This window comes from Aethalodelphis obliquidens, unplaced genomic scaffold (genome assembly GCF_003676395.1).
Source record: "Aethalodelphis obliquidens isolate GAN/ISIS:26980383/991018 unplaced genomic scaffold, ASM367639v1 scaffold9, whole genome shotgun sequence".
NCBI lineage: Eukaryota > Metazoa > Chordata > Mammalia > Artiodactyla > Delphinidae > Aethalodelphis > Aethalodelphis obliquidens.
The window spans coordinates 45,768,780-45,781,605 of NW_020837953.1; the positions used below are offsets into that span (position 1 = coordinate 45,768,780).

The following is a 12,826-nucleotide window of genomic DNA, read 5'->3' on the forward strand; positions in this document are numbered from 1 at the left end:
ACCACCAGATCCTGACATGCCTTTAGAATTTAAAGTGCCCACAGGGAGCTGAATGTGCTCGTTAATTCTCTGGAAACCAGTCATGGATCATATCTAGTAAACCTCTTGACTCTTCACTTATCACTCGCCAATCCTCTAAGCCGGAATTTCCTGTCTTCTCTGCTGGGGTGTGGAGTGGGGGGACTCTGCCCACAGCAGCTGGCAGAACGGGTTCACTCAGCATCCCTGTGCACTTGGCTCTGGGGACACAAAGACGAATGAAGGACCAGCTCCTCCCACTGAGTGCCCAGCGCTTGGGCTCCGAGCCCACATCTGGGCTCCAAAAAGCCCAGTCAACTCAACGGCAAGCCAGAGGCGCTCGCTCACGTGCAGAATCCTTTCTCCTAGGTCAGCAGTTCCCTTACTCTGAGCTGCAGGCTCAGAAACTTCTGAAAAAGGATGGGGATGGTCTAGGATCCCCCCTCTGGGATTCTCGTTCTCCTCCATCTGGGGCTCCAGCTGGCATCCCAGCCTCTGCTAAGGGGTCGGGCGGGGGCAACCACCCAATTATCTGTTGAAAACCATGGACCCGCCCTTTTCCCTTCCCCCAAAGCACAAAGAGGGATTCCGAAGTGTTTGTGTATTTTAATAAACTTTCCTTTATTAGGTGACTATTATCAACCATCATAAAATAGAACGGGAGTTTCAAAACTGTACAGGCCACAAGGCTCCGGGCTGAGAGCAAAGAAAGGTGGGGTCGAGGTTCAGGGAGCTGTGGGGGCGGAGGTGCAGAGAGATGGCAAGGACCCCGGTGATTTGCCCAGCGTCCGTGGGAGACGGCTGGGTCAAGGCGATAAGGCTGGGATCTGCATAAGTGAGACCCTCTCGTGTGTAACATTCATCAGAACATGACCCACCCCGAAACAGGAGTGAGGAAAATCTTTCAAAGTCTAACAGGTTAGGTTCCCCCCACCCGCTGGGGGACATAAAACCTCCAAATAATAAGGGGGTAATTTACATTCCTCACCCAGTCTTGGCGCCAATTTTGTGCTTTAAAAAATATACTCCACTGGAAGACGTTTTTTTCTTTTTTTTTTAAAAGGTACCCTACAGCAGCTGTTTAAAACACAATTCTTACAGACAAATATATATGCATATATATTAAACATTTTAAACAAATAAAGTCATCTACTGTACCTGTACAGAAATGAGAAGGCAGATTCTAAGAGAGTCGACTTCAAGACATAAGAAACGGTGACTGTGCCGGCAGGTGCTGGGGTCTGCTACATGGGGGAGTTGTGCATGGGAGGGTGCGTCCCTCTCCTGCTGGCTGTCCGCCCCGACCCCTGCCCCACCTCACGGCTCTGGGGCACCATGATGAACCCGGACAGGGGCACCAAGCGGAGACCTGCACTGGCTTCTAGGACACGCAACTCCGCTCTGGTCTCCCCCACCCCACCCTGCCCCCGGCCTCTCAGGGGATGGAGAGTCACTCATCCTCCCATCTCGGTTCGGGTGGTCCTCAGGGAAGCTAGAGCTTCCGAGGATGCACGTGGCAAATCTCAGGTAGGAAAGCAAAAACAAAACCCAACCCACACCGAAAAACCCCACAGAAGACTAAAGAAAGAAAACCACGCGCAAAGACGGATGAGCCCCAGCGATGGGTGGCTGCCTGGAGAGATATGGGGAGCTGCCGCTGCCCGTGCGGACGGGTCCCCCAAGGCACTCATATTGCACGTAAGGCTGATGCCCCCTCAGGGGCCCACTCGGGCACTCGGAGCAGAGCCCCCTGGAAACTGTAGGTCAAGGGACCCAGACAAAGACACCCCTGTGCCCACGTGGGGACACACGACAGACACGACCCAGCGAAAAGGCCAGGTGAGGCACACACAACCCAGGGAGGGGCAGGTGGAAGAAAAGCAACAGAACACTCCAGAGAGAGGTGACCCGAACAAGGTGTCCTTTCTAAGTGGAATAAATAAATGGCTTTTGTTATTGTTAAAAGAATAAATACAGGGTACGGGGGCACCGACAGCCAGGACTAATGCTGGGTGCTCACGTGCCTGGGGAAGGTCCCGGTTTGGTTTCTGCCTCGGTGGCCACGGTGAGCTCCTGACGTCCTGAGCTTCGTCCGGCGCGGCTGCCCCGCTGGGCGGGCACCGGCCCTCATCTAAGCACCTCTTAGCACCCCCGGGATCTGCTCTCGGCGCCATGGGACCTGGCAGGTGCGGGGGCACCCAGGCCACCCCGAGAGCAGATCGGAGCTCAGTGTAGTTTATCCTCTGTGTCCTCTTCCCAGGAGGGGCTGTGAGGCGGCATGCGGGGAACTTCTGCCAGTGTCCGGAAGGGGGACAGAGGGGCCCGTGTCCAGAGCAGTCCGTGTCCGGTGGGGCAGCCGGGGAGGCTGCAGAGGAAGGGCAGGACTTCCATGCCGCAGACGCTGGTCCAGGGCGCGGGCACGGCGGTGGCTCAGTGAGTTGGCACCGGGGTGGCCGGGGGCAGCCGTGCTGGCGGTCCCGGGTGGGGCATCACTGGTAGTGGAGGTAGGCCTTGAGGGAGGCGGGCAGTGGCAGCGCGTGGATCTCACCCAGGCGCTCCTTCCCCAGGGCCAGGCGCACCGAGCGGCGGCACAGATCCATGAGCGGCAGGGGCTCCGCTGCGGAGACCGAGGAGAGACAGAGGACGCTGGGTTAGCACAGCTCTAGGTGGTTCTAGAACAAACAACACTGACAACAGCAATAGCATCGTTAATACTAGTTTTAACGCCCAGATGAGATGACTCCAGATTAACTCATTTTACACTTTAAGTGAATTATTAGTTGCTAGCACGGAGAACTCACTGGACCAGGCCCCTTTGTAAGCCCTCATCTAATCCTCACAGTGGTTTATTATGAATGATTTGATAATCCCAGGGAGTTATACCATGACCATCATCCCCATTTTGCCAATGAGGAAACTGAGGGACAGAATCCAAATAACTTGCCCAGGGCCACACCGCTGGTAGGACACGGAACAAGCATTCCAAGCCAGGCCGTCCCTGCTCTAACCCATCAAACTAGAGGCCCCCTCAGTGCACGTCCATCCGGGACACACAGTATGGACTCTCCCCTGCACGTACCCCCGGCACCAGACCCCACGCGGACCTTTAGGAGGGGAATCATGTCGTGTTAACCCAACTGCTCACGGGGACTGTTCTCCAGTCCCTCTTACAGCTGAGGGCGCTCAGGCACAGAGGAGACCGAATTGCCAGGGCTACAGGCTGGGATCCGAATCCCAGCAGTCTGGGCCCAGCGCACGGCAGAGCTGCCTCAGGAATCTGGATTCGAGAAGGGCTTCTAGCTGCAGCCTGCAAGGGTACCTCTGGCCTTGTGTCCCGGAGGGCCTGGGACCTAGCTTCCTGCAAGAGAGGCTCCGTGCAGCCCGCATCTCAGGTAAATTCTCAGCTCCAGAAGGAACCGGAAAGTCATGGCCTCCAAGGCCCTGGAGGCTGCTGGGAGCATGGTGGGCCCTGCTCACCCTGGACCTCTTGGAGCTGACTCCTCCTAGCTCTCGTACAGGTGAGCACACCGCAACAGCCTGGGGTCCCCCCACGGTGTCCTGGACAGGCAAAGAGGTGAAATGAGGGCATATGTGGCCTCATCCACGGTCTCCCCCAACTCCTTTGTGAACAAAATAAAGGTCAGACCGAAAAACTGAGAAACCCCCCACCATTTCCCTCGAGATCCCATTCCACCAATAAAGAGTGGACGCAAGTTCTGTAATATTCACCAGTGTGTCTCAGAATATTAAAAATAACATTTAAAGATTCAGTTATTGGGAGTTCCCTGGCGGTCCAGTGGTTAGGACTTGGTGCTTTCATCGCCGAGGGCTTGGGTTCAACCCCTGGTCGGGGAACTAAGATCCCGCAAGCCACATGGCTCAGCCATAAATAAATAAATTAAATTAAATTAAATGATTAAAATTCGGTGATTGAAGGCCAAATCCTAAGGCTGGGGGCGTTGAGGGAAATGGGGAGCAACTGAGTAGGGGCTCCGTTTGGGGTGAGGAAAGCATTCTAAGATGGCCTGCAGCAATGGCTGCAGTCGTGAGCGTGCAGTAGACCACTGCGTCATGCGCCTTAATGGGTGAAATGTATGGCATGTGAATTCTATCGCAATAAAGCTGCCATTAAAAAAAACAAAAAGTGCTTCCCTGGTGGCACAGTGGTTGAGAGTCCGCCTGCCGATGCAGGGGACGCAGGTTCGTGCCCCGCTCCGGGAGGATCCCACATGCCGCGGAGCGGCTGGGCCCGTGAGCCGTGGCCGCTGAGCCTGCGCATCTGGAGCCTGTGCTCCGCAACGGGAGAGGCCACAACAGTGAGAGGTCCGCGTACCGCAAAAAAAAAGAAAAAAAAAAGACTACATCTTAGGCTTGATTGTGCATTTACTAAATTCCAGGCTTTAAAAGAAGACAAACGATGGCTCTTCATCTCCCATGGGCAGTCACAGGAGACGGGATGGAAGTAGTAAATGTTTTTCATGGAAAGCTTTGAAACGGGGCCTTTCCTGGAGGCAGGAGGATGAACTAAATGACCTTCCATCTTTGTGGGTCAAGGATTCCACAGACCTGGTGGGTTGGGCTGGGATCCTTCCACCTGCCAGCCCGCAGAGACTTGGGTCTCCTTCACTGGACCTCGACCTGCCTCGGTGGCCCCAGATCTGGCCCCTCACTTTCACCCTGCACAGCAGCCTGACCTCGAGCAGATGGCTCCCTCCACCCAGGCCTCAGTTTCCCCAGCTGGAGATGAAGGATGTGGACCAAAGCCTCCCCGGAGTCCTACGGGCTGAGCTCCTGAAGGCCACCGACGGCTCACAGCAGCTCTCGGCCGGACCTGTGGTTGAGGAGTGAGTGGTCCTCTGAGCAATCGAGGGGGGAAGTTCAGCTCCTCTCCTCCATCCTCCTCCGGCACCCCCTCCCACAAGGATGTGGCTTAGCTCCCACTGGGAGGCAGAGGGGCCGGGCTGGGGGAGGGAGGGCCGAGAGGGAGGTCCCGTCACCACCTCTTGGCTAAATGGGTTTCGGGTCAACTTACCAACACCCTCAGGAAGAAACGTTTCTAAACAGCAGGTCATTCCCACCCCACCGCCACTGATCCTGCGGGAGGGCAGAACAGCGATGGCCAGGGTCATGGTCTGATTGCAGAGACCGTGCGTGAGGCTACAGAAACGGACATGGGCACGGTGCCAGGGAAAACGTCTGTCCCACAGATTTTGGTTGGTCGCTCACAGGACCCAGAAGGCCTCCCCGACGACCTCAGTCCTTTCGCCTGGGGGGCTGCAGGTTCTGCATCCGGCTCCATCCGCGTGGTCGGTGCCCACCGCTCTTCCGCGGAGGCGCGAGGGGTCTCTGGCCGCCACGCCCACCTCTGGGAAGCCCAGGTGCCCGCTCCTGTGCACGGTTTATATGAATGAGAAGGGGTGGTGCTCAAGGACCAGGAAGCGAGGCCGGCGCTATTCCTGGGAGCAGAAGGTTGAGCAACTGCACGAGGCCACGCGCCCACGTCTATATCTCCAGGAGAAGCGGCCACCTGGTGGCCTGTTTGAACACGCACGGCCGGGGCCACCTCTCGGTTCTCCGAGAGACTGCAACCCAGCCGGAGCCCCAGAGCCCGGCGCCAGGTCCAGTTCACAGGCTGTGAATGAACTTCGGGTCTGTGAGGTCAAGGATGAACATCTCAAGTCAGGAAGTGCCCGGTTCAGCAACGTTCCCGCCCGCCGCCTTCACAGCTGCCGGGACTGGCCCTATGCTCCCTCCTGCAAGCAGCTTGCCGTGAAAACGCTCCAGAAATGTGTTCTAGAAAGTCGTGGGTGGAGGATGACCATCCCGGGACCTGTGTGTATTTTCCCTTTACCTCAAGGCGTTTTTACAAAAAAGAAGCAAAAGAAAACACCAACCCCTTGTCTTTGCCAACTGGGGAAGGATGCCTGACACCCGGTCAGGTAACATGGGCACGCTTGGTTCTCTGCCGCCCAGTTCCGAGAACATGCTGTCCTCATGTGACCTCCCCCCCACCCCAGAAGGAAGCCCCTGCAGGGCAGGGTGATCAGTCCCCCCGATGAGGAGCTCGCCCAGAGCCCAGCTGGAATGGGGGAAGGAAGGAGCCAGCGTCAGGTGTGGGCATCCCAGGAGGCTGGGAGGCCACAGGAGGAGGTCACCAAGGCAAAAAGCAGGAACAGAGGTGGGCCTTCCCTGAACCCACAGTCATGACAAACCACACCAAATGTATCTGGGAGCCAAAGAAAGCGAGAATTTGAAAATGCTGAACTGCAGGGCAACGCTTCCTTAGTGGGAGGCACCATTAACAGCAGGAGGGAGGACCCACGGGGCAGGGACTCTCCCTTGTGTGATGGCCAGTCTGTTGCTTGCAATAGGCCTTTTCCCTCTTGCATCTCCAGGGAGCGTGGTGGGCAGACCTAGGGGCCAAGCTGGGCCCTGTCCCCCGCCTACAATGACCATCACTGCCCTTTCACCCCAGAAAAGAGCAAGGTGACACAGCAGCCCCTCTGGTTGCAGCCTTAGCCCTGGAAGCCTTGAGCCCCTAGAAAGAGTCAGAACCAGTAGCCTGTGATCAGAGGCGGCTGGACAGTGGTGGAGGTCACATAGGGACACGCTGCCTTTGCTCTGGCCTCGGCCAGCTCAGCCCATGGCCCCAGCACTGGGGCAGAGACTCTGCGGGGGAGGGTACACCTGGCGTCCCGGGGAAGGCGGGCTGGAAGGACAAAATGCCCAGCGCAGCAGCCGAGGTGGAGGGGAGGGGCCGGGCACAGGCCTCTGGTGGCTCCGGCTGCCCCGCTCTGCAAACAGCTGCTCCCTGCTGAGGTCAGGACCTGGCGGCCGGGGTGGGGTGGGGCTGGGCGGGGAAGGAGAGAGCAGACTTTCCAGACAACCCAGGGAGCACTAACAGGTCAGAATCACCCCCAAGACTGTGAGAGCAGAGCCCGGCCCAGGCCTGACACCAAGAAGATGTATCTGGCCAGACCTTCTGTCTGTCACTGCCTGCTCCCCCTGGGTGGACCCTGACATTCCTCCTTCCTCGGCTGCAGTGGAAAGCCAAGCAAACCCTCCTGGGCAGAGGACTTGGGTGTCCCTGACTTCACTCCACAGACACTCCACCATCTGAGCGCTGGGCTCTGTCTGTCACTGTCTTGTCTCCCCTGCAGGTGGTAGCACAGGGAGGGGGACGTGCTGTGGGTGAAGTAGCACTGCCCCTCCCCCCCCCAATTCAGGACCATCTGGAACCTCAGAATGTGATCTTATTTGAAACAGGGTCCTTGCAGATGTAATTGGTTAAGCAGAGGTCATACTGGAGCAGGACGGGCCCTGTCCTTATAAGAAGAGGACAGATACAGAGGAGGTCACGGGATGACAGAGGCAGAGACTGAGCGATGCGTCCACAAGCCGAGGCGTGCTGGCGTGGGACGGACTCCCCTCCGAGCCCTCAGAAGGAACCGACCCTGCCCACGCCTTGGTTTCGGACACCTGAACCGGCACAGAACACATTTCTGTTGCTTTAAGCTCCCCAGCTGGCGGCCATCTGTTCCTGGGGCCCCAGGAAATGACCACACCACCCTCCTCTCCTGTCTACACCAGCCCCTCCCTCAGGCTTTTGGACCCACCCCATCCTGATGACCCTCGTCAAGGTCACCAGTGATGGCCTCATTGCCAAAGCTGATGGACAAGTCTTGGCCGTGAGTGTACTTGATCTGGCATCACTGTGGCCTTCCTGAAGTATCCTTTCCTCACTGGGTACTCAGGACACTACTCTCCCCTCCAGCCCCACAGCTATTCCACCTCCCCTTCCCCATCGTCCACCCGGTGACGCGCCCCAGGGCTCGGCCACGGCCCTCTCCTCCTTCCTCTCCTTGGTGACCTCATCCAGGGGTTGCAGGTTTCAGCTCCATCCCCACTGACCAATGGACCCTGTCTCCAGACCCACAGAGCCACCAGGATGTGTCACTTCCCCACATCCACGGCACCCACCCTGGCCCTCACCCCCAACACCTCTCCCCTGCACAACCGTCACGGCTCCTCCCTGACCTCCCGGCGGCCACTCTTACCCCTACTGTCCATTTCTACACAGGAGCCAGAGTGACCCTTCTAAGACATGAGATCTAACATCCTGAGTGGCCCCACCCTCACGGGGTTTCCCATCCGGATCCTCCAAAGTCAGCCAGCAGTGCAGACTGGGGCTCTTTCATGTCTGACCAGGAGCGGGGAGGCGAGAAGCCAAGGGGGCCCCGGCACTGCCTGGCATTATGGTGGGGAGAGAGGGGCGTCCTCATCCGTAACCAAGACTGTCGAGGGGGCCCAAGCCTCTGGGCACTTCCGGTTCCCCCTGCCCCCGGGTCCAGTGCAGGGGTAGCCTCTCGTAGTGCATGCCCATGCTACTCCTCTCCCCCTCAACCCCCTTTTAAGTTTCCCAAACAAGAAAAATTGCGAAAGCATCTGACCTCCCATCTTATGCAGAGCTGACAGGGCATCTACTGATGACGCCCGTCTGGCCCTCCAGGACTGGGCCTCCAGAGCCTCACCCTGGCTCCGCAGGGGAGCAGTTCTGCTTGCTCGTGCCCTGACTTGCCACGGGAGGAACAGGCCCCAGCCCCCTCCCAGCCGCTCCGGGCTCTGTGTTCTGCCTTGGAGCTGGGCATGTAAACAGAGAAGCCGTGTGAACCCCCAGCACTGATGGACTTGTTTCCAGAGGGGACAGGGTTGCCCTGTTCTTGTAGAGGCCAACAGTCTCAGAGGCCTGGCGACAAGGCAGCGGACCCAACAATGCACCCATCTGTCGGCACACAGTGGGCATTAAACTCCCTGGGGCCGCAGTCACTCTCTGTTGGGAAAAGGCAGACAGAGCTGCGGGCAGGGTCCTCTGAGACCCTAGGTCCTGGGGCTTCCAATCCCTGCCCATCCCCACACGGGGCAGATGTGGCTGTGGACCTTCTACCCTGTTACCTGGAGAGACAAGACTCACAGCACTCGCCCTGCTGGTTCCCTAGACCAGGTCTGAGGTTCCTTCCTCAGAGAGGTTACCTGCTGGATGCCCACCTAGCCACCCCTGCCAGGAGCCCCAGGACCTAGGGTGCAGGCTGCACAGGTGAGGCGATGCCCCGCCTGGCTGTGGGCTCACTGTCACCGCCCAGCCAAAGCCTGAGAGTGGCAGCGAGGGGAAGAGGGACGGCAGAGGCCACCAAAGAGAAACATTTTAAGAGTTCGCTCTGACTGATGGCCCTGGATGTTTTCTGGTATCTTCCAAAGACTAAAGTGGGGAAGAGGAAGAGTGGGGGAACCTGAAGGTTTGGAGGCTGCAAGACCAGAGGAAGCATCTGTGCTCCTGCCCCTTGGCCTCCCCCATGGCTCACCTGGCCTGCAGGTGGGGTTAGATCTCAGGTGCCAGGCCATATCCGCCCCTTAAAGAGGTCAGTGCATGGATGGACGAAGCTTTCCAGCCCACCCCCTTTCTGAGGTGAGATCTGCAGACGGTAGAAGGGACTCATGAAGGAGTGAGGGTTGAGCATGGGTATGGACAGTTCTGGAACGCTGGGGCCTCCTGCCACCATGGGCTCCCAGCCACAAAGCCACAGAGCCCTCCGCTTCCCAAACCAGGGCAGCGCTGCCACAGGTAGGCTATTTTCACACGTGGTCTGAGAAAGGCCACTTCCTTTTCCAAAGGGACAGGTGGAAATTGCCGCTGATTCAGTCTGTTTCTAATCCATGTTCTCCTCTCCAAAGGCCTCCTGACATCATAACTGAACCCCCTGCAGGGGACTGTGTCCCAAAGAAGCCCACTCAGAAGGCTCCAGCACCAGGAAAGACCCTAAACCTGTCCAATGAATGAGAAGCCATTGGCTTTCATTTATGTGAGAGGCCCTAGTACCCCCAAAGCTGCAAAACCCAGCTCAATAATATGCTGGTTACTGTGCTAGAATGTGGTCAGCTGCAGATCAAACCTGGAGGCAGATCAACCAGAAACAAACCATGTTTATCAAAGACCATCCATCCACCCATCCACCCTTCTATCCATCCACCCACCCATCCATTCACTCCTTTAGTCATCCATCCACCCATCCATCCACCCACCCATCCATCCATCCATCCATCCACCCACCCATCCAACCACCCATCCACCCATCCATCCATCCATCCACCCTTCTATCCATCCACCCACCCATCCATTCATCCATCCATCCACCCATCCATCCACCCATCCATCCACCCATCCATCCATCCACCCATCCACACATCCATCCACCTTTCTATCCATCCATCCACCCATCCATTCACTCCTTTAGTCATCCATCCACTCATCCATCCATCTATCCACCCATCCACCCAGCTATCCACCCACCCATCCATCCACCCATCCATCCACCCATCCATCCATCCATCCATCCATCCATCCATCCATCCACCCACCCACCCACCCACCCACGTATCCACCCATCCATCCATCCATCCACAAGGTGCTGCCATGTAATCTGCAGACTCTGGCTAGATATCCTCACTTAACCAGAGGTAGTCAAGAGTCGCCTCTGAGGATCTGAATGCTGGGATGTCTACTTAAAGACATTTAAATTTCAACAACTGTAAACTTCTGGCTGGGCCCAGCGAAGACCAAAGGGGACACAGGGAGTCCAGGGACACTGCCACCTCAGACAGAGCAGAGGACACTTACGGTCAAGTCCATTCAAGTAGCGCATGCGGATCTCACAGTGGCCCCAGACGGCACTCACTACGGGATAAAGTTTTTTGCCCTTGAGTCCCCGAAAAGCTACTCCCATGTACTGTCCATCCACAATGAAGCTCAGGGTCCCGTCGTCCATATCCAGGGCCACCAGGAAGGAGTCAGGGACAATGAACGTCTCGTCTGGCTCCAGAAAGGCTGGGTACGTTTTGCTCGGCTGGTTTTTGCCGTCATGGTAGAGCCGGTTGCGCCCCAAGTCCCAGCCCCAGGACTCGTGGTTATTCCCCACGAGTGTCGTGTACCCCACGGAGTGCAGGGGGGCGTCTGCCGTCGCCACCCCCACCACGGCGTGGGTGCCACGCTGCCTCATGGCCCACGTGATCTGCCACACGTGCAGCCCGCGCGTGTACCCGACTTTGCCCCTGATGGCGTCCGTGCTCTGGGCCACCGGATGCCGGTGAAAGATCAGCTTGTCGTCCTCCTTCACAAAGACGTTGAGCGAGCGGTCATTGTTGTTCCAGGAGTGGAGCAGCTGGACGTCGTAGGACACGGGGGGCATGTCCAGCAGCAGGTCCAGGCGGGTGGGCTTGCAGTAGTCCAGACCCTGGAGCTCCTGCTTCAAGGGCCGATATGTGGGGTCCCTCATGTCCACCGTCTTGATACCTCCAGTGACCTTCTGACCCATGTCGGCCTCCCGTTTCACCTGGTCACCAACGCCCAAGGCAAACTCATCAATCACGGAGCCTCTTCTCCAGTTTCCCAATCAGGCCTGGACGGCACTCCTAAGGGAGTTTGCTAGGTGGCCTCTGCCGGTGTGGAGCATCTGGTACTGCCTAGTGGATGGAAGGAGAAACAGGAGGCCAAGTGAGCAGGAGATGCGGAGAGAAGGGGAGAAACTAACTCGGTTCGTGTCACGCCGGCACGTCCCAGCAGTCTGCCTTCCGGGCTCCTATCACACCGGATTCCGGGCAGGCCAGAGCCCCGGCACACAGTGAAATTCCCTTCTGTCCCCGCAGCTAGGTTGGCATAAAGGAGGGAGGCCGTCCACCTGACGGTCTACGTGGACAAGTGGACTTCGGGTGGGCACCACTCGTAACTGTGTCGGGTGCCCAGCCCGAGGCTCACTGAATACCTCATCACGGTTTCTCAGGGCAGAAGGCCAAGGTGGCCCGATGCCGAAATCAGCCCAGTGCAGTGGGCATCTCTCCTGGTCGAAGCAAGGGGACACTTACTCCCTGCGCCGGCGGTTTGGAAGGAAGGTGAACCCCCGAGTGTCAGCAGAAGCTGTTTGACATGCCACCTCCCGGTCCCTCTCTCTTCCGGCACAGCCACCTCCGAAGACGTACCGCCGGTTCACACCAGGGAAGGGAACCCCAGTGCACATAAAGCTCCTGGTCGGCGGTCCCTGAGGCCGCAGCAGCCCCCCAGCGGGCCCCGAGTCGGGTGGGCGCAAAGGCTCTCAGCCCCGGCAGCTCTGGACCAACTCGTAGACGGCCACCCCTTCCCGCCCACACTCTTCAACTTCTTCTCGGGCCCCCACAGCCCATCTGGGGAGGAAGTCCGACTCCAAGATGCCTCACTCCCGCCCTGGCTCCACCATCCCTTGGCTCCTTTAAGGGAAATTGGAGCCTTGGGCTGGAGGAGAGATCTCAGTGCATCCGTCCGTCCGTCGTCCTCTGTCTCGGCAGCACCAGGGGGAGGGGCTGAAACGTGCGATGGGTAGGACTCCGGCCATCCCTGCCACGCCTGTCCCCGGTGTCTGCCTTGGAGAAGGGACAATCGCGAGCTACCTGGGTTTCCCGAGACTCACTCAAGAGAGAAGGTAGTTCCCGCCATCAGAACCCCACCCCCGCCCCCGGCCCACAGAAGGGGCTCTTGGCTGCCTGGTTTGGGGGGGATGGGCTCCCAGGACTGACCAGACAAGGGAGCAGGCAGGGTCCTAGCTACATAAACACGACCAAACGAGGATACAGAGGAGCTGGGCGAGAGGCCATCGGCGCCTGCTGGAGAAGCATCCCAGGGCCACTTGTTCCGAGGAGCACGATGGTGCCTGGGTCAAGGAGAACACAAAGGAGCCCCGTGTAAGGGCTGCAGCGGGCGTGTTGCTGTCCCACTGTGGCAGAAGAC

General features: G+C 58.1%; 1 protein-coding gene across 1 annotated transcript in view; it reads right to left on the minus strand.

Annotated features, from left to right (window-relative positions):
- Positions 1-614: 614 nt before the first annotated feature.
- The window catches only part of SPSB1 (splA/ryanodine receptor domain and SOCS box containing 1), a 68,602-nt gene continuing 56,390 nt past the window's right edge, over positions 615-12,826 (minus strand). The window contains exons 2-3 of the mRNA XM_027110288.1: positions 10,691-11,532; positions 615-2,635 (exon numbers count right to left, since the gene is read on the minus strand). Of these exons, the coding sequence (XP_026966089.1) occupies positions 2,508-2,635; positions 10,691-11,384 (822 nt within the window). The 5' untranslated portion in view covers positions 11,385-11,532 and the 3' untranslated portion in view covers positions 615-2,507. The remainder of the gene's footprint in view (positions 2,636-10,690; positions 11,533-12,826) is intronic.